Source organism: Lissotriton helveticus, chromosome 12, assembly GCF_964261635.1.
Source record: "Lissotriton helveticus chromosome 12, aLisHel1.1, whole genome shotgun sequence".
In the NCBI taxonomy this organism is placed as follows: Eukaryota; Metazoa; Chordata; class Amphibia; order Caudata; family Salamandridae; genus Lissotriton; species Lissotriton helveticus.
Window position 1 is genome coordinate 828,532,753 of NC_136073.1, and position 20,616 is coordinate 828,553,368.

Here is a 20,616-nt window from a genome sequence, read left to right on the forward strand (position 1 = left end):
CTGCCCTATTTCAAAACGGAGGAAGTGTCAGGTACCGACAGTACCTCTACTGGCTCCACCAGTGGAAACATTGGGCAACAGAATGTCCAGCCTATTTAAGCAGACATTCCGTCATACATTATTACTGTTCAGGGCTGCTAGGGAACGTCTGATGCTCTTGAACAGGACCCGAAAGAATTGACTTCAATACATTAGGAGAAAACTCTTCATTTTAAAGAAACATAATAAACTATAGAGTTTGGGAGTTTGTATTTCAAAAACAAAAAAACTTTGCTGAGAAGGCACATAAAACATGGCAACCTCTGGTCAAAGCATCCGTGCCGTCAACAGGGCTACTGTGCTGGCTCAGTTGAAGGCAGAGATACCTGCCAGCCTATCATAGATATCACAGGCAATCTCTGACAGATCAGCAAAGGACATATCAATGCTGGCCTGATGAACTGTACACTAAACTAAGTCCTTTGCATTAAATGGATCCCTTATGGAAGGTTGGGCCTTATTAAAGTTTTTTAGTGCCTAAAGAGTATCTTAAGATAAGGAGGACTGTCTAGTCTGTCTTAAGCAAGTTCAACCCCCAGCACTGCGACTGACCACCATGAGATCTTAATCAATGTTTCCAAACCATCAGCACCGAAAACTAGCAGCAGTCCAATGCAAACAGCCTAACACGTAGACCCTGCAAACAAACTGGTACCGCAGTTTCCTCTTAATTCCTTCCTCACCAGCCAACAATAAAAGTTGATAATTCTACCTTAGTATGACAACTATTCTTAACCTTATTCTATTCAAATCCTTTGCAGCCCCTAGGCCTCTCAGAAAACCCAGCTGAAAGATCCCTCCACGGAAATCAGTGAAATCAAATTGAAAGACCGCGGAAAATCTCTGGAACAAATCCCATAGCAATAACAACAGATTTGCTTTCTACACCATTCCACAACATATAAAGCCATTCTCAAAAAGGGAAAATCATTTTATGGCTCATGTGTGTCTCAGAAGCTACTTGCCTATCAACCAGATTACATAAAACTATTAATCAGTTCCACATCCCTCAATGCACTGGCTGAAAAAAAGAACACTTCTCATGTATTTTTAAACACTCTGGCCGTGAAACTTTATTACAAAAGCCAATGACCTGGAACAATAAATGGAGAAATCTGTTCTTATCATTCCCATTTCTAACAGAACAAACAGGTAAAAAAGAAGCTACTTCTCTCCAACTCATTCCTTTTTCAAGGACTGTTCACCAACACCACAAAAGCCTGGGGATCACAGACTGACCCATGTCCGACACATACATCCAAGGTCATCTCCTCAACAGCTCGCTGACTCCAGCATCAACCACTCTCAAAAGACTAGCCCTCTCGAATGACAATCAAAATGTTTTACATAAACCTTTTCCAAAATATCATTACTTTGGTCCAACAGATCCTTCTAATTCTCAACTGAAAATGAGTGGCCATATTCCAGGCGAAGTCACTGAAATATCAACTTACTCTTAAATATCTGCATTCTTTTTGAAGAAATTATCCTGTGCTTTCAAACAGGATTCCATCCTGACCATGATGATGGAGATGATATCAACACTGTTGTTGACTCTAATAGAGTAGTCGTACTCCTCCTTCTTGACCCCTCATCTGCTTTCGATGTGGGTCATCACCGTATGCTCTGTCAGAGGCTTGAGGGCATATTGGGTTTAGGGAGTTGTTATAAAATGGATCACCTCTTACCTCACTTATCGTTTTATTTCATTCCCTCTCCATGGCATTCAAATCCACTGCTGGCAATCCCTAATTCTCACCGAGTTCCACTTCTATTGAAAGTCAAGTTCAGTCCTCAATAAATGCTCATTTATTCTACACCTATGCCATTGACATACAAATTTTACCTAGAATCAAAAGTTCCTTGGTTCTTGACTCCTGTACCACAGGACAACGCCCGCAAGTATCTGATCACTGGATTGTAGAGCACATCTCAAATTAAAAACCACAAAAACTGAGATATTAGTATTCAATGAATAATCATCTACAATAACACAGCCATCTGGTCTTAAGAACTAGGACCACTATTGTCCCACTCAAGCAAAGTATGGAATTTATGGGTAATTAGGGATTCTACACCATCACTTTTACCTCATTTAAATCAAGTCTCCAAATAAAAGATCTAAATGAAGGGATGTACAGGGCAAATCCCATTGCATTGGCATCTTTTAATCATGACAATGCCAGCGGACTATGCCGGGAACAACTTTGTTGATACTTCGGAAACTGCAGAATGTTTATAATGCAGCTGCCCGACAGCTTCCAAACGAATGATCTGGACCCACACCATGCAAGCTAGGCATCATATATGTACGCTGGCTGCCAGTGGACACACGTCACCATCAAAGCTATGTGCATCACTCATTGTCAATCCGTCAGACTTGATTATTCATCCTTCAAAGAAAATCCACCCTTATCACCAAGCAAGACACAATATTCTAGGCTGAATATCACAACCTCAAAAACTTTGTGATCTGGTAGATTCTTGTTCGATGTCCAAATAGCAGAACTATGGAACGTGATCCCGGCATGAATAAGAAAAATCAACAAACCTTCAGACTCTTGAAGGCACAACAAACCTGACTCTTCCCTTCAACCTAATCGCAGGATGCAGATGGCCAAATAAATAGCTCAGAAAATAGGTATTTAAGTATATGTCAGTTTTCATGATTTAGGTAACACCACATACTCTCCTGCAGTGATGTATAATGCATCCTCTTTAAAGCATCTTATTGAACCTCAAGCACCTCATACAACCTATCCCAAATGAGACAAACTACATCCAATATTCTTCCAACAATGCATTCTGAAAAGGTGTCCCAGACCTAATGCAAACTACCGCTGCAATATAGTATAAAGAAATGCCAACATGCACAAACGTCAAGATTGTTTTGGGAGCATGAGGTAAACAAGACTTGAGCAATTCAATGTCTGATTAGGGTATTGCTTACCCCGACAATATCTTTGCCAATATCTCACACATGAGAAGTATGATTCAGCATTATTTCAGTGCTGTTATCAACAATAGCATGGCGTACACCTGATCCCCAGGCCGATGCTTTGTATGTGCAGAGGGCAACCACCCCCCCGTTTTCAAGGACTCATTTGGATAAGGTCCACTTGCAAGTGAGGTTGACCTAATTTTGCATAATTTTGTCTTGCAATAAAAAAATCTTGAAAGGGCTCATCCATGATGTGACCATGATTTGCTCACTTGGTGCACTACTGGGCTAGACTAGGCCTTTGGGAATTGTAGCAAACCCAGAGGACTATACAAAAAGATTTGTATTGTAACCAAATATATATGAAAATAAGAATATCCAGAGAGTTTCTAGGAACTACAATCCTTATTTTAGAGGCCATTCTTACCTGACATGTCAACGTAGTCGTAGACGTCTTTTTCCCTGAAATAACAGTAAAAACCCAAATTTGTTAGTACTTCTGCATTCATTTTTCATTAAACTTCTCTCTGAAGAGCACTGATTGAAACAATTGCTTAATGTGTTAAATGACTGAAAGATATAGTTCATGTCAAAATATAAATTTAAAAAAATAGACTCTATAAATTAAAGACGCTAAAATCCCAATATTTCACAAATTTTTGTCACAAACATTTTGACATGGTCCTAATTCTGGGTAAATTCAGTTACCAAATATATTTATTGGTGGTATTTTACTATTCGGATTCTAGACTTGACATCATTGATGGCAAGTGCTTGATAGCGCCATTAGCCATAGTTTAATATTTGCAATATAAGTTTTTTACAATCTAAGTTTTCACATGCTGCTCATATGTACAAAAATATCCTGCCGAAATCCAACCATATAAGACAGCTTTAAACAAATAGTTTGACAAACAGCCACTTTACTTAAATGTTTTGCTATTTCATAATTTTGTGTAATAAGTATTATTACACAACTCAGTGGTGGTAAATGTATGACCCTCGAAGGCAGAGGCAGCGTTGTGAGAGTCAAATTTGTGACCAGGGGTCGAAAAAAGATTCCAGACTCTGTGCTGTCCTATCTTAAGCACACAGATGTATGGTCAATTTAAAAAAAGAAATCTTGCAAGTTGCTGTGATGCACTGCATGAACGGGAGAGAGCAGAACAGCATCATATCTACTAATATCTCTGCTCTCCTGGTGCACTTTTGGGAACCAACGCTGACACCCTTGTCAAATATACAACTATCCAAATAAATAAGTAAATAGTGCAAGGCTGCCTGTATGAGTTTTAGCATTTCTGCACATTGGAGACGAACATCAATAGTGTTCATTCAAGTGTGTTCATTTAATCATTGCGATGCAGTGCGCGCAACAACATTTGTTTTATTTATTAATATGTTTACTTACCTGTATTTGGCCATATTCCGTAGTTTACTACCCCCCACCCTGCCCCTCCCCTACCCCACGTCACCGCCCGGCAGCACTCCACCACCGACCGCTACCGATTGGGTCCCTTTTTAATGGCACTACAGGCTCTGCGATTTAGAGTTTGGTGGAAGGGGTACTACATTGCACAGGCGACTGAGTACCCTCCGTGCCAAACTGAAGGTCCGCCATCCCTATTTTGAGTTGGGAGGACCATCTGTATGTCGATGGTGGAGGCTGCTATTCTGTCTCTGCCACCAAAATACACCTCAGACAGCCCAACGGAGCAAGAGCCGTCAGAGGTTTTGTACGCCCACCTTATTAAGAGTTGGCAAACAAATGGCAAGTTTTCACTTCCTGTCACGGTAAAATCTGGGGCTAAGGGTCCGTGATACCTCCAAAATTACCTCCTCCCATGGCAAGAATGTCATTGCTTATTTATTTAATTTTTCATAACAAAATCCCGCTTTGAGATTTGGTTTTTGAAAATAAAAATAAAATCATTGAATCATGTTGCTGGAGCCCACCGCCAAACTGTCAATGGATTGACAGGAACCGCCATTACGGTCAATGCACCTGTCAATGCAAGAGATGCCCGTGAGACATCTCTGGCCAGCAGATATCTCTAAATTAATTGGTTAGTACTCCTTCATTGCGATGGAGTACTTCACTTTGTCGCCCTGATAGAGAGAATCCCATCTGCCAAACTTTAATTCAGGCCTCTGATAGGCGAAATTATACTTTTGCATTGATCAACTCACAATAATGAGATAATGAGACATTTTAGATGCATACATTTTCAGGGAGAAATTTCTGCATGACATTCCTCAATGCAGATGTGCATTGCTATGTCTTATATCACAGCCTTCATTCAGGGAAGCTCAAGTCCATGAGGAAACATAGACCAAAAGTGTAAAATTAATATATTACTTAAAATATACTTACACCTGCAGCAGATAGAGCCGGGGGACATAGCCGTCTGCAAGAGAAAACATTTTAACAATACTTTAGATAAAGTTATCTTGTTTGAACTGCCAAGTAGAAGCCTCCTAAGTGGCTACACAGTTTGAACTTGAGGAACACGTTTGGTATGTGTTTGGATGACTGCATGGATCACCTGTATGTATGTGTGCACAGGCATGTGTGTGTTTCCTGTATTCCTCTGAAGTGCAAATCTCAATAAGTGAGTGGTGTACTTGATTCAATTTTTTAGGGTGGGGTTTTCACTGTAGATCTGTCATATTGACCTATTCTTTATAACAATCTATTAGAAGAATGTTATTTGCATCCACCCCTTTAAACCACTGACTTTTTTTAACCAGCCTTGTTCACCCATTGGCTTGAGATATTGTCAATCCCTTTATTGTTTCAGCCCAGTGGATATAATATTTATCTCCCACCTAATATTATTTGCTGTTTGGGTGAATCCTTCTCCCTCCACTCAAGTGCTTGCATTGAGCTACACTTGTGACCAATTTCCAGCTAAAGCCCTCTCTGTGCACTCACGTTGGGTTTAATGTGCTTATGTTTCATGCGATAACACAGTAAACCCAGACCCACTGGGTTTGCCAATGTTTGTATTTTGTTCGAGGGTTGAGGAGGGGCCTCACCACTGTGTTTAGTAAAGAGAAGGGACTACCACATGGGACTTCCTTATAAAGTGTACTGGAGGTGTGTCAGACTCTCGGAATGGTGCAAACACCTTGTAATGTAGATTTGTTCTTGGTGAGAGGCCCTGACAGTGAGATGATCAGCATTGTGTGATACCTGCACAGTGAAGATTTCAGATTGGTGTGAAGCCTTCACATTGAGGAGCTTAGCCCCGGTGTGATGCTAAACTTGCTGTGTCGCGCTCAGTTTGGTTACAAATCCTCGCAGTAAAGTGCTCCGCTTGGTTGGATTCCTTGCAGTGCAGTGTTCACCGTACTTTGTTACTCTCACATTAAAGAGCTCTCCTGGGAAAGATACCTTACAAGTCTAGTGCTGGGTTTGATGGATACCCTCACAGTGAAGTGCTCAGCTTGATACAATAGGCCATGGTGTAGGCCTTGTCTACTAGGAGTAACATCCTTGCCCTGCGGTGGTGTCTATGATGTGAAACATCACAATACATGTGTTTCTATGGTGGGATACCTTCACTGTGAAGTGCTTAACTGGAGTGATAAATCACAGTGCAGTGTTCTCTCTGGCCTGATACCTAACAGTGAAGCGCTTAGTGTGATGCTTCAAGGCGCTCTGTTCTTCTGTGTTAGGTATTCAGAGTATAGTGTTTTGTATGGTCCAACAACCACACTGGCAAGTACTCAGATAGGAGTTATGCCTCTACAATGTAGTTTCCTTCCATGGCACAATGGGAAGGGAACTGTATTGTGAAGGCATCTCACACTGGATCTCTGCAGTGCTCAAATCAGTCAGATACCATCACTGCACAGTTGCGTCTTGCCAGTAAGTATGAATCCCTTTCCTTGTTTCTCTCATGGATGTGATTAAGATGTTTTAATAAAATGAGCACTTAAGCTCATGAACATTTCTGCACAGATATGAAACCACTTCACTTTATAGAACTGTATTTTTCTATGATTTGTAGACTAGGTCCAAAACCAGTCCCTGACACCTTCTTTGCTTTCAACGTTGTCATGTTTCCATTCCTTCTTCTGATACCACACGCAGAATAATGCGGATTGATGCTTTGTGACGATATGCTGTTCTCGAAGAACCACGGATGAAGTCTTTTGGTGCTTTCAAGGCTTTCCTGCTTATGTTACTGTAGGCCATTTAATTATGAGGCTTCCATTGTTTTGTGTTAGTATATTTATACGGCTACATCCTATGACATTAGGTCAGAGTAGGTCAAATTATTATTCATTTAGGGGACAGTGCTAGGTAATATTGTATAAATCTGTACTGTAATTCGTTGAACCTTTGCTACTTTTGCTCGTCTTATGTTGACTGTGCAATTTCAATTTGTTTCAATGGTGAATTTCTCTATAAAAGATCATGAATCTGGCGGTGACCTTCAAACCACCACCCCCTTTTCTCAATACCAAAAGCTCAACTCACCCATTGTTGGGGTGAGGCCTGGCATGATACTAGGTAAAAAGTTTAAAGAAAATCTTATTCTGTATGCACTTTTGCTCTCCCCCAACTTTGGTAATTCAGGCTCCATTCTACCCAATGTCACAACACACTGACTCCTGTGCATCTAATGCTACCTACATATCTGGTCTTCACTTCCTGAAAGGATACACCCCGTTGGCGTCTAATTGCTGAGTTGGGTTATATGAAAAATAAATTATCTTGCATGTAAATAAAGGGCTGTGTTCACAAATATGTGTTCTGGAACAATTTGAAGATAGTTGGATTATATTGGATTGAGACCAGCTGAATTTTACATGATGCTCAAAGATTTGTACTGCACCAAAGTTTGAGTTGTCTGGAGCTATATTTTTAGGAATCTACATAATTACTATTATTACCTTGGGTGGCAAGTATACATGGAACTAAGAACAGAAAGTACAGAGTTCTCTTATAACAGAGAGGTAGTTGATGAATTGGAGATCACAAGCAGTAGCTTGTCCCGCCACTCTCCAGTACATCTCACAGGTGCTCCATTCATCCGCAGATTTTATCCTCTGCAAGTCTTTGTCTCTCCAGCTTTTAGTAATATACAGGATTAACAAAGAAAATGGCTGTATCCACACACGTAAAGTTTTGAAATTTAGTAAAGTTGATCATTCTGATGTTGGATTGATGAGTGGGCAGGACCTTGGTAAAGTATGAGTAGGTATACATTTGGTAAAGTTCATATTTCCTATATTGGATTGATGAGGGGTTAGGGCCTTGGTAAAGTATGAGTTGGTATGGTATGAGTCAGTAGAAAGTTGGTAAAGTTGATCATTCTGATATTGAATTAATGAGTGGCTAAGATCTTGGTTATTCAAAGTATGTTGTATTTGTATTTCCAGTGAACCCCAACTAGAAAACAGTAATGATGACACCTGGTTCGTTGAGCCTTGTTGCCTGTGTTTTTTTTCAAAAATCTCTTTATTGTTTTTATTCAAATATAGAGAAAAAATGATGGCATTGACCAGTTCTTTTCAAACTTTCTCCTTGAAAAATGTCACTCTTATTACACTATATGGCCTGTCATCATAAAAGAATGCACTTAAAACAAGTGAGTATTGATAAACGAGTGAAAAGAGTTTGGTAGTATATGTTTCTGTTGTATTTAATTCTTTCAGATATTGACTAAGTTGATTAAAATTAAAATATCACTTACATTTCCCTTTGGTGTTGCGGCACAGCAGTTTTTCCAGACTTGTCCGTTCGACAACTTCTAGAATTTCACCTCTTTTGTGCGAAAGATATTTTCCTCCACCTTTCTTGATCTTTGCGTTGGGATCAACCATCATCGTAGTCAAAACCTTTATTTCGCCTTCGAGCTGAAATCAAATAGATCCCACATTATTAGATACAACTGTGAGGAAAAGGGAGTTTTTCTGTCAAAATAGATGCTCAAAGGTAAGAGTTGTGCTGTCTTTTCACATGACCTGAAATATATTTCTCTAGTGCTCTACTGCAATGGGCATGATGGGGTGGATTTCCAAAGGTTACTGGACACATTAGATAGTGTGTACCCTGTGGATGCCAAGATGTTCTACATCTGACTACCTGTTACATGGCCAGCGGAGCTATCTCTCTAAATCAGCTCTCAGGGAAATGTAACTTTGGTTCATGATTAAAAAATAAAAATATATTTTTTAGGAATCTTTTCAAACACTTAATTAACAACACACAGCTAGAGACAGAATCCCAGGGAATCCAGTCTGGTTTGCCAAAATGATGCTTCAACACAAAATCTTTGTGGCCTAAAAATGCTAAACTTGCAGTATTATTGTTAAAGGCACAACTTATCCAGGGAAATGTTGTGGCTCACATGCAGAGGCAACAAACCAGCACCACCTTGCTGCAGGAGAGAGCTGTGTAGGTGGATGTCCAGACTGGTGCCAGAGTGAGTAGATTTCAATCCTAATGTTGCATTTTCTCTGGCACCATATTGACATTTCACTTGCGAGTGTGGAAAAACAGTGTTATACAAGGCATTATGGGAGCAGGGTGAGGACGGAGGGGGCTAAAGTAACACCTTCCTCCAGTACTATGTATTTCACCATGTGTCAGATACATGAGGTGAGGGCAGGAGAAGAAAGAGAGTTGCCACTAGGGTGGGGCGGGATAAACAAGTGACGTGTCAGGATGGGGTAGGGGATGAATGGGGGGTGGAGCAGTTATCGTTTTGTCATGAGAAACAACAGGAGGATGCGTTAATACGGTGTTGTGGTGTGGTGAAGGTAGGAGTAGGAGAGCAGGGCAAGAGTGACCACAAAAAGGGGTACAATAAATGGTAGTATAGGAGGACGGGCAGAAGAAAGAGGGCCACAGGGGAGGGTAGGGCAAGAAAAGATGCAGGAGGAACGCAGAAGAACTGGTACTTTATGGAAAGCAGCAGGGGCGGCTCTAGGCTCATGGTGGCCCCGGGCAGGGAGCATAGGTAGAGGGCCCCCGGAGGAACGCAGGCATGGAGGCCAGTGAAGAGAGGGGGTCAGGGTGTTTGGAAGTGGAACAGAGCCGGAGGCTGCCAAATCCCTGCCAGGGGCCGCCACGCAAATATGTATCCATCCTCAGAGGATTATTATATTAAGGAAATATGTTGGCGTGGTGGCCCCTGAGGTTTGGCGGCCCTGTGCAGGTGCGCAGCTTGCACATGCCTAAGGCCGCCCCTGAAAGCGGAAGTATGAAATGAAATGAAATGAAATGAAAAGACGATTTATATAGCGCGATGGCTACCCTAGGGCGTCCCAGCGCTGCAGAAGGTTGGAGCAGAGACAGAGCCGCAGAGAGTTACTCAGGTTTGTTAAAGAGCCAGGTTTTCAGGTGTCTACGGAAGGTCAGTAGTCTGGGCTCTGATCTGAGTATAAGGGGGAGCGTGGTCCAGATCTTGGCGATGTAATAAGAAAGTGAACGGCCTCCGTACATAGCTTTCTTAACTCGGGGTACTGTGGTGAGGTAAGAAGCCCCCGATCTAAGGTGTCTGTTAGGGTGGTAGGCGGTTATAAGGGTACGGTTGATGGTGGTACCCGTTCCCCAGTAGGATCGGTGGGCGATGCACATTGCCTTGAATTCAATCCTTGCTTTTACTGGGAGCCAGTGGAGGTCCTTCAGTCGGGCTTTAACTGAGGTTCAACAAGGGATTTGGAGAAGGGTCCTGGCTGCGCAGTTCTGGATAATTTGTAGTTTGTTCAGGGTGGACTGTGGAGCCCCGAGGTATAGGGCGTTTCCACAGTCCAAACGGGATAGAATAAGGCCTTGCATCATAATCCGTCTGGAGTGAAAAGGGAGAAGAGGGAGGATTTTGCGCAGTAGTCTCAAGAGCCCAAAGCAGATGGCAGATAGTTTGGCAGCCTGATGATTAAAATTGAGTGACTTATCCAGCCAAATGCCGAGGCTTTTGATTACTTCTTTGGGTGGAGGGGGAGGGCCAAGACAGGGGGGCCAGATTGGATTTATGGTCTTATCCATGGTGTTTCCAAGGAGCATAAGCTCTGTTTTTTCCCCATTTAATTTTAAACAGGAGGATGTCATCCATGAGGTGACTGCTTCCATGCACTTATATAGGCCATGGTGTGAATTAAGAGGGGGGTCTAGAGCCACTACCAGCTGTGTGTCGTCCGTATAGGTGACAATTTGTACTCCAAAGGGGCGGACGACCTCAGCCAGTGGGCTCATGTAAACATTAAAAAGGGTGGGGCTTAGGGAGGAGCCCTGTGGCACCCCACAGTTCAGGGTTTTGCTGGGGGAGATGTGTTCTTTCTCGAATACCAGGAAGGAGAGATCAGAGAGAAAGGACCTAAGCCAGGTAATTGCCATTCCCGAGATACCCACCCCGTTGAGTCGGTGGAGTAAGATGTTGTGGTTTACGGTGTCGAAGGCGGCACTAATGTCAAGGAGAATGATGACCGTCGAGCCTCCATTGTCCAAGATCCTTCTTGCCTCCTCCGTCACCGCAACCAGGGCCGTTTCGGTCCCATGAAGGGGTCGAAAGCCCGTCTGAGATGGATCGAGTCTAGTATTTGACTCCAGAAAGTTTGTCACAACTGAGTTGACGTGTTTTTCAAGGAGTTTGCTTAGCCAGGGTAAAAGTGAGATGAGTCGGTAGCTGGAGGGGTTATTTTGATCTAAAGTAGGTTTTTATAAGAGGGCCTTAACCATAGCTTGTTTCCAGGGGGGTGGGACAGTGCCAGTGTGTAGGGAGGTATTGAGCAGGTCCAGAATAGTGGGTGAAATGTGATGGAGGATCGGGAGGAGGATGCGCGGGGGTGCCGGGTCTTTTGGTGAGCCTGATTTTACCTGGTGCATAATTGCCTCTAATTTGATGAGGTCCAGAGGAGGGAAGTGCTCAAGTGTGGCTGGGGGAAGTGGCGCGGGATCCCGAGAGTAACTGGTCAGAGGGGCATGGTGGGAGAAGGAAGAGTTAATTATTTCGATTTTGTGGAGAAAGAAATCTGCTAGGTTGTCAAGTGGGCACGGACATTGTCATACTCCTTTGGAGTCTCTGGTAGTTGGAGGAGGGATTTCGCTATCCAGTAGATTTCCTTGGGTTGAGAGGCTGCCTTATTATTTTTTCTTCAAAGTACGTTGCCTGCGCTAGTTTGATGCAAGCTTTGTGGGTTTTGATTGCCACTCTGTAGGCCAATTTTTTTCGTGGGTGAATTGTCCAAGCGCCATTTTCTCTCCAGCTTTTTACAGTTACGTTTTGTTTCCCGTAGTTTGGTGGTATACCATGGGGCAGTCGTGTTTTCGCGTTTGGGGTTGATGTTTTTGAGTGGGAGCACCCGATCAAGGGATTTAGTGATCCAGGTGTTATAGTTCTCATTCCCCTCTGTGGGGCTGGAGGTTATGGGCGGTTTAGTAGATTCAAGCCTCTCCAGCCATTCTGGTTGAGGAAGTTTTGACCAGTTTCGGGATTTTTGGGCTGTTATGGATTTGGATAGGTGGGAGTTGGGGGCGGTCCACGTGAGGGGGATAAGAAAGTGGTCTGTCCAGGGCAGGGGAGAGGGCCTTCCAATTTGTAGGTTCGGGCAGTTACTGAAAATAGGGTCAAGAAGGTGGCCCTTTTGATGGGTGGGTAAGAGCACTCGTTGTCGGAGTTCGAGGGCGTCTAAACTAGAGGTTATTTCTCTGGCGTTAGGATCGTTAGGGTCGTCAAAGTGAGTGTTAAGATCTCCTAGGAGGGTGAAGTTTGCAGGGCTGTAGGCAAGGTTTGCTAAGATCGGTGCAAGGGCAGGGAGGAATTGTCCTTGTGATGCGGGGGGACGGTATATAAGTATTCCTGAAAACGTATTTGTGGGACTGAATTTTATCGTGAAGGGTAGACTTTCACTGTCTGGGAAAGGGGTGGGACGGTTACTTATTTTGTAACAAGTTTTGTGGATTATTGCCAGTCCACCCCCCCTTCCTGTTTTGCGGTCATTGCGCAAAATTTGGTATCCTTGGGGGAGGGTTTGGACAAGGTCTGGTTCTGATTGGTCGTGCAGCCAAGTCTCTGTGAGGAAGAGGATGTCAGGTTTTAAATCCTCTATTAGTAAAGAGATTTTGAGAGCGTGCATAGGAAGGGAACTGCAGTTAAGCAGGAACATGGAGTATTGTATTGTTTGGTCTGATGGGGCAGGCAAAAATTGAAACTCACACAGACTGCAGGTGGTATGTTTTTTCTGATGTGTCCCAGGAAAAATTACATGATGGGGTACATCCCTTTTCAATTTGAGTAGGAGTTGTGGGCTGTATTTCCTAACACAGGTAGGCGACCGGACAGGGGGGGTGGCCCCTAGCCCTGGCCAGCCGCGGACGGGCGCAGACGGGCTTGCCTTTGGCGCGCCCGCTGCGCGTAGTGAAGATCATCAGGTTAAATGGGGTGTTGCCGGTGAGGTCCGCCCCCTCCTCCCCTCTAGCCCGGAAGTGCTCGGAGCTCCGCTCCTCCCTCCACAACAATTGGGAGAACTCCCATGGTGGACCCGGGAGGCGCGGGGAGCCGGGTGTTAAAGAGTGCAGGTAGGATTGCGGGGGAGTAGCTGGTGTTTTAAAAGTTGCTGGTATTTTAAAAGCCAAAATCGCCCAAATACAGTTTTTAAAAAAAGCAAAGGTATCACAACATTTTAAAATAAAGGTGGCAGGGTACCGGTGAGAGCAGTCGCTGCTCTGTCTTTCCGTGCATCAGCGAGGAACTGGTGAGGGGTGTGGGGGAAAAGAGTTGCCTACAGGAGTATGGCTGCCAAAGGAGGCCAAGAAGTTGACATACCAGCTCACTGTCCATTGCAGACTTTTGCCTCTTTGAGATTTATGGACATAAGTTCCACCTCCTTAAGATGCTTTAGATGGAGACACGGGAGAAGAAAAAAAAGAAAACACCTCTTTTCTGCCCACCTTCCATTTACGGGCAAAACAATATAATATTGAACCAGACATTTTTTTTTTTACTTTGTAACGACTTTTGTAAAATTGCAATGTTTTAAAAAAAAGTCAAAGTTTTGTAATTTTTGTGAAATTGCAAATATAGGTGGATCTGTGGATTCTAAAATAAACAAGGAAACTGCACTATATTAATTAAAATTATTATAAAATATTTTCCATATCCATTCTACAGGAGACATTCAATAAATGAGTTTTTCTAAGTCAACAAACTGAAAAAATATTTCAGTTCTATGGTACAAGTAAGCATGCCACACATCTTTTGTGCCTGAGAATGCCTCATGATTTTCTTTGGAGGCAGCCCGAAAGTAATCTTTTCTACAAGCCTTTAACCATCATCTGACATCTGAATTCTAGACACACTTGTAGCCAATTGTATGTCACAATATTGACATAAAAAAATGTCCCCCTGTGTATATATTTACTCCACAGTATCAAGTACCAAAATATCATCATGGTAAGCATATATAAGAAGCAAGAGTTTACTATTTTGTAAATCCACCTCTACTTAACTTGAATGTTTGCTGGCAGTCGAGGTATGTGTGCAATTATGTAATACATTTCAATGTTTAGACTCATCCCCCGCAAGCCTGTTCCACCATAGCACCATCTAAAGTTTTTGGAAATATATTAATCAACAAAAGTAAACAATGTCCCTATCTTTGACAGGACCAACAGTGTGTATAGAGATGACAAGCCTATATGAGCACTCAGTTTCCTAATTTACCTGTGCATCTAAGCAACAGCTTAAATGAAGCCAGGTACTGGCTATGCTCCATGCCTACTTGAGCTTTAGGCAGAAGCGGTCGGTAGTAGGTGTATCTTCAGGGCGGTGTCGTGGGGAGGGGGAGGGGCAGGGTGGGTCTAGTAATCTATGGACATATAAATAAATAAAACGAATTTCGTTGCGCGCACTGCATCGCATTTGGGGATGCAGTGCACGCAACGAAATTCGTTTTATTTATTTATATGTTTACTTACCTGTAAAGCTCCGTAATCCATAGATTACTAGCCCCCACCCTGCCCCTCCCCTTCCCTACATCACCGCCCTGCAGGTACACCTACTACCGACCCCGGCTGGCTTTAGGCTATTGTTACAAACGGCCCATAATTCCCAAAAGGGCCTGCTAACCCTGACACCTCTCATGAATCATGACATCTGAGAAGTTACGGAAGATCTAGCAAGTTCCTCAGGAAATTCATGTGCTGAAAGCAAATTTCTGGGGAACTGTGAGGAAGAATGAGGAATGACCATGCGAATAGTACTCAGAATTACGGTTCCCTGATTGTTCAACTATACTCAGGAGATTTTTGTTCCTCAATACTCAGGAGATTTTGATGGCATAACCTGAAGTATTAGTGTGTAAGGAACTGTGGTGTTGAAAGCATCAGATATCCAAACAGACACCAATTTGTCATTAGGACCAATGAAAAGGAGAACAAGGTGGGTAATATTATGACCTTTACACCATTTTAGTAATATTAATGAAACTTTGCACCTTGTTTGACAAAATAAATATTTTGCAAAAATGCTACATGCTGGAGTGACTGCTTGTCCACTCCAGATCCTTTTCGCTTGAAAGCGATATCCCAACAGTCTCCTGTTTGAAGAAAGTGACGGGTCTAGACTGCTCAAGAACTTTACCTCAATTATTCCTGGGTGGAGTGATGGATTTATATTATGCTAAGGCTTTGGGAAATAGACAATTATAATAATCCTAGACTGCAAATTTTGACTGACCACATTCAATAAAGTTATTCAGCATGCACAAAGTTGTTTGTGTGGAATTACGATTTTGCTGTTAAAGCTGTGTATAGTTGACCACTTTTCAAATGCAGTTGGGAAACTTATGACCCTCACATAACTTAATTTGTGGCTGATCTTTCCTTGCAAAACATGCTATGTGAAATATTTCCCATAAAAAATGAGTTTGTGCATTCTTATTCTAAATCTACTTGTTAGAGGTAATTTTCTATCAGACAAAATATACATTCCTAGATTTCCACAGTTTACTTAAAAAAATAATCTGAGAACTCTTCAAATTTACAAGTTTACAATTTCAATTTTGAATATCCCATAACCATCCCATAAATATGAAGTGATTCCAGATGAGATTTATCAAGAGAACATTCTTTTTTATTTTGCTTTACCTTAAATTTTTTTCTAATGTCCTTCTCCTCTTTTTCTTCTTTCTTTAATTTCTTTAAGTTTTTCTCATTTGCTTGCTTCATTGCATACAATTCAGCTTCACTGGGTTTCCTAAACAAATAATAGATCCAAAGTTTTTTTTAATTATAACTTATTTGTTTCAAAATTGTGTTAAATTAGCAGAATTGAATACTAAAAGGCATTGTGGTAAGAGACCTAATCGCCAAAACAAACTTGTGTCTGTAACAGATCTTTCATGTAATTGCATGTCATAGAAAACCCCAGGCAGACACTGCAAAATGAGGAACCATTTATCAGAAGAAATACAAATGTTTCAGATGTTCATACTGACTAGGATGCAGGATATCAATTACCCGCTGAAGAAGAACTAGTTATTTGATTATGAATCCTCTGCATCGGTATGTACTGATGTTAACAACCTGAACTTCTCCAGATCTAGACAGCTTTGAATTCAATAACATAAAATGTTGCCCATGTAGGCGTGCATCAAGGTTAGGACATCCATAGATCTAGGCATGCATTAAGGTCATGGGCAAGTTTCTAGACAAACATTGAGAACAGAAAGATGGGCTCCTCTTGTCCTACATTTGCACATGGTTGACTCCTACTTACCTGGAAACAAAACACACTTCATGCAGGGGAATGAGTGAGCTGTGTTAAGACCAAAATGCATAGTTAACCACATTCAGGTGCTTGATTTATAGTCTAAGATGAACTCCTGCATTGAGAAACATATCTACAAAATTTGACAATTCTAGTTTAGGGCCCTAACAAATATCATTCAACTTTATTGCCTTTTTGACATACAGTCTTCAGTTAAATGATCATTCACACTAAAATGAATATATTTCAATAAAAGGAAAGTCTGAAATAATTTATAATTAATTTGGAAATTAAAAAAATGTCAGTTGAAAAAAGATTAATTCAGGCATTTCACAAAACAGAGCATAGACTAAAACTATCTGTTAGAAGTGTGGATAACCACAGTGCGAACTAGACTGATTAGACTAGAATAGACTGATTACAACATGCAGACGGTGCACATTATGAGTAATATTATAATTAGTCAAATATGACTAATACATTGTATTGTTTCTTACCTCAGTTTAGGAAGTTCAGGTGGCATTGCCTTATTTATCAATTCTATGTCATCATATAATTCCTCTGAAAAGAAAATTTGACATAGACGGATTAGACTTGAAGAATGCATGAGATGGGTAGGTTATACTATGCATAAACATAACAAGCCTCACTTAGAGTTTGGTGGAAGTGGGACAGCCGCAAAAAACAAATAGATGTCTGATTCGCCAAGCTAACTGTTTCAGTGCTTTATTTAGAGTTGGGGAAGTGCCACGTTTTTGACTAGAGCTCCTCTTTTGTCTCCAGCTGGGCCGTCAGTGATTGTATGCCGGACATCTGCCCTATTGAGGTGGATGTTCTGTCAAATAATATTAAATTCCTGATTGGGACCCAAACAGTAAATCAAAAAAAGTACCCACTTTTCAGAACGTCAGTGCCTTCAAGAGATCAGTTGCATTGGCAGTGCTGGTGAAGACTGTCTGCTTGGTAGAGATTTGTAAGTATGGTGGGTAGCCTTCGGTCAGGTCAGAAGGAGGACATTTCTCTGCTGACCTAACTACACAGTGAACCACTCACGCAACTCTTAGTGAGGCCCTAAGGCCCAGGTTTTCTATGAATTTGTGTCAGATTTGCATTACCTATTTTGTGGCAGCCCTGACAAAGGATTTATTTTTGGATTTACTAATCCACGCAAAGCCCAATTTGCATTGCTTTGTAAAGAGAAAACAAAAGTAAGGCAATGTAGGTCATATCGCTGTCTGGTGTGACCTTGTGTCAGGTAACTGTTACATGGGTGGAGTATGGGTGTCCCCTTGATCCACCCTTGCATGCAAACCCATATTTACACAGCTTTGTAAACATGGGTTTAAGCCAAAATGGTGCGCCTATCTGAGGCTTGCATACTGAAGAGAAATATCTTTATTTTTTCCTTGTTACTTCCTCTTTGCATACATGAGGCATTCTGCAGCGAACAGTGTGCCAGAACAAGGAGAGTTGTGACCTTTGCAATATCTTTGAAAATATTGTGCAGTAGCAGCAAAGCGCAGCAACTTCCTTCATCGTCTGTGTCCATTGCTCCCCCTGATGAACAATCCCTTGGAATATATTGAGTGACTATCTGAACATGTCAAATTAAAGATCGGCTCCTACATTGCAGTATGAATCCCCGTTTGGTATAGGCACCTCGAGACAATTTCTTAAAGTACAAAGTGTCAGGTATCTTCTTTAAATTCTTTTTCCCCAGTAGTCCATGTTGTGAGGCACTTTATTTCATGTACTGCCTTACCTCACTAGGTGGTCAATGACATATATCCTGCTACAGGATAGAGGTCCTTTCTAATAACTCTGAGCCTCATCTTTGGCCAATGTACCCCTCTTGTACTTTCCTGGCCTCCAATATCTGGTTCCTAAAGCTATAATTAATTAGAGCAGTGGTTCTTAAGCTGTGGTCCGTGACTGATTAGAAGTTAAATTGAACATTTCAAAATGTTCTGTAAATGTGAAGTAATTTAAAATTGAGCCTAGAAATTAAGCTGGTGTCCTCAGAATTATTCATGGGACAGTGCAAGTGCATCAAACTGAAAATTTTATGGATGATGGGTTGCCTTTATTGAATTTAGAGAAGCTCCCATCTCCCATTAAAATTAAAATTGTGATTTTTTTATATTTGTTTGTGAATTAAATAAAATATTTTATCATTTGTGTGTTCAAATCATTGAGATTGCTTAAGCCGGGGTCTCCAGCTTCCAGTAATGACTCAGTGGGGGTCCTGGGACTCCAATAATTATTCAGTGGGGGTCCCTGGATTCCAGTAATGATTAAGTGGGGGTCCACCAAGGTCAAAATTATAAGAACCACTGAACTAATGTATATCTAGACATGTTACTATAACATGAATATCTGTAAAGCTATTTGGCACTATCACTAAATAACACATAGTTATATTTTAAACATACCAAATACTCCAACATCGTCATAGACATCTTTTTCTCTAAAATAGTAAAGAAAACATGAATTCAGTTAGTTATTTGTTCACAGATGTTTAGCAGTTTCCCATAAATTAACTTACACAATACTTTGTTGTCTAAAATAGTTTATAAATGAATAAGCCAACTTTTTTGGATGTTGCCATCCATACAATTACCAAAACACACCCCAAAATAAAAATGATGAATCATATTTTAGTCCAGACTGCATCAAAGTTTAAACCTGAAGTATTGCAATACCTTTCAACAGGATTTTAATTTGTTATTTTAGAACTCTAAAAGATGGCTTATAATTCTAAAGTTGTACAAACCATTGTCACTGTCTTTCCATTTAATTTTGAATCCACTAAATAAATTGGTTTTAGGATAAATCTGAGGCTCAGATTTTCAGGACAATGCTTCAGAGAAATCAGGCCACAGCAGTGGTGGCAATTTTCATTCAGCCTTCACTCGTAAATTACTAAGCATGGTGCAAAGTATTTAACTCCCATTATGGCCTACTTTTATATATGATAAAAGAGGTCAGCATGAACATTGTTTTGTGGAATTTTTGAGTGTTTGTACATAGAAGTATTGACTTCAAGAGTGTTGTATAAAATGTTTAGCAGAGCTTAGGTATGAAGATTATAAAAATGTTAAAAAAAGCCTCAGTTCGACTCATCGTTAAAGGACTTTGCATAATACAGCATCAAAGAAGTACCAAATCTAGTGAGTCATTTCGCGTTGATGGACTATGGTTTCCTGCTATGTTCCTGCTTATGATCTACTGTTATTCAATAGATTTCTGTAAATAAAGTGCTAGAGGCAAATTTATAGGCTGCCATTTTGAATGACGGATTAGGCAAGTACGGGAGACCTGTATGTGAGTATGAGGGGTAATGGTTCCTTTGCTCTAGAGAAAATAAAAACATTTTGCGCATAATATTACATTGTGTAGTCTTGCTAGAATCTCTTTTTTTCCAACTTGGGCTTCAGCGTAGAGAAATTGGAAGATGATGCAATGAGGATACTTTTGCTAAAGTAATTAACCTTATTTTATATTTGAAGAACTGTGCTATAGATAAACCCATTTCCATAATTTGCAGCTACTTCACCCAGTTCTTTTGTCTCCTAACTGCAGGAGCGGCTAGGGTCTCCTCTCACCCCTTGGGATACTGCAAACGCTTCAGCAACACTAGCCTGCTGTTGTCCAGAACTTGAGTCTCTCCTTTGTGTCTACATCATTGCAGCCTATGTTATTGGAAATGGGATGATGCAGACTTCATCTGTTGATCACAAGTACTTTTCAATGTGGCCTCTTGGCAGTAGGAGCATAACCCAGATCCTTCTGGTTTCGGGCAACCAGTGATGGCCAAGAAAAAACGAAAGCTCCCAGCGCCAGGAGAATGGCAGTCACTGTCGCGTCTGCCTGATCATGCCACCTAAAGCAGACATAGAGAAGGATATGATC

At 41.3% G+C, this 20,616-nt stretch overlaps 1 protein-coding gene across 1 annotated transcript in view; it reads right to left on the reverse strand.

The window, feature by feature from the left end:
* Nucleotides 1–20,616, reverse strand: part of LOC144799365 (uncharacterized) — a 129,713-nt gene that overhangs the window by 4,583 nt on the left and 104,514 nt on the right. Inside the window, exons 9-14 of the mRNA XM_078670632.1 lie at nucleotides 19,137–19,171; nucleotides 17,202–17,265; nucleotides 16,083–16,191; nucleotides 8,689–8,851; nucleotides 5,355–5,388; nucleotides 3,408–3,442 (exon numbers count right to left, since the gene is read on the reverse strand). Of these exons, the coding sequence (XP_078526758.1) occupies nucleotides 3,408–3,442; nucleotides 5,355–5,388; nucleotides 8,689–8,851; nucleotides 16,083–16,191; nucleotides 17,202–17,265; nucleotides 19,137–19,171 (440 nt within the window). The remainder of the gene's footprint in view (nucleotides 1–3,407; nucleotides 3,443–5,354; nucleotides 5,389–8,688; nucleotides 8,852–16,082; nucleotides 16,192–17,201; nucleotides 17,266–19,136; nucleotides 19,172–20,616) is intronic.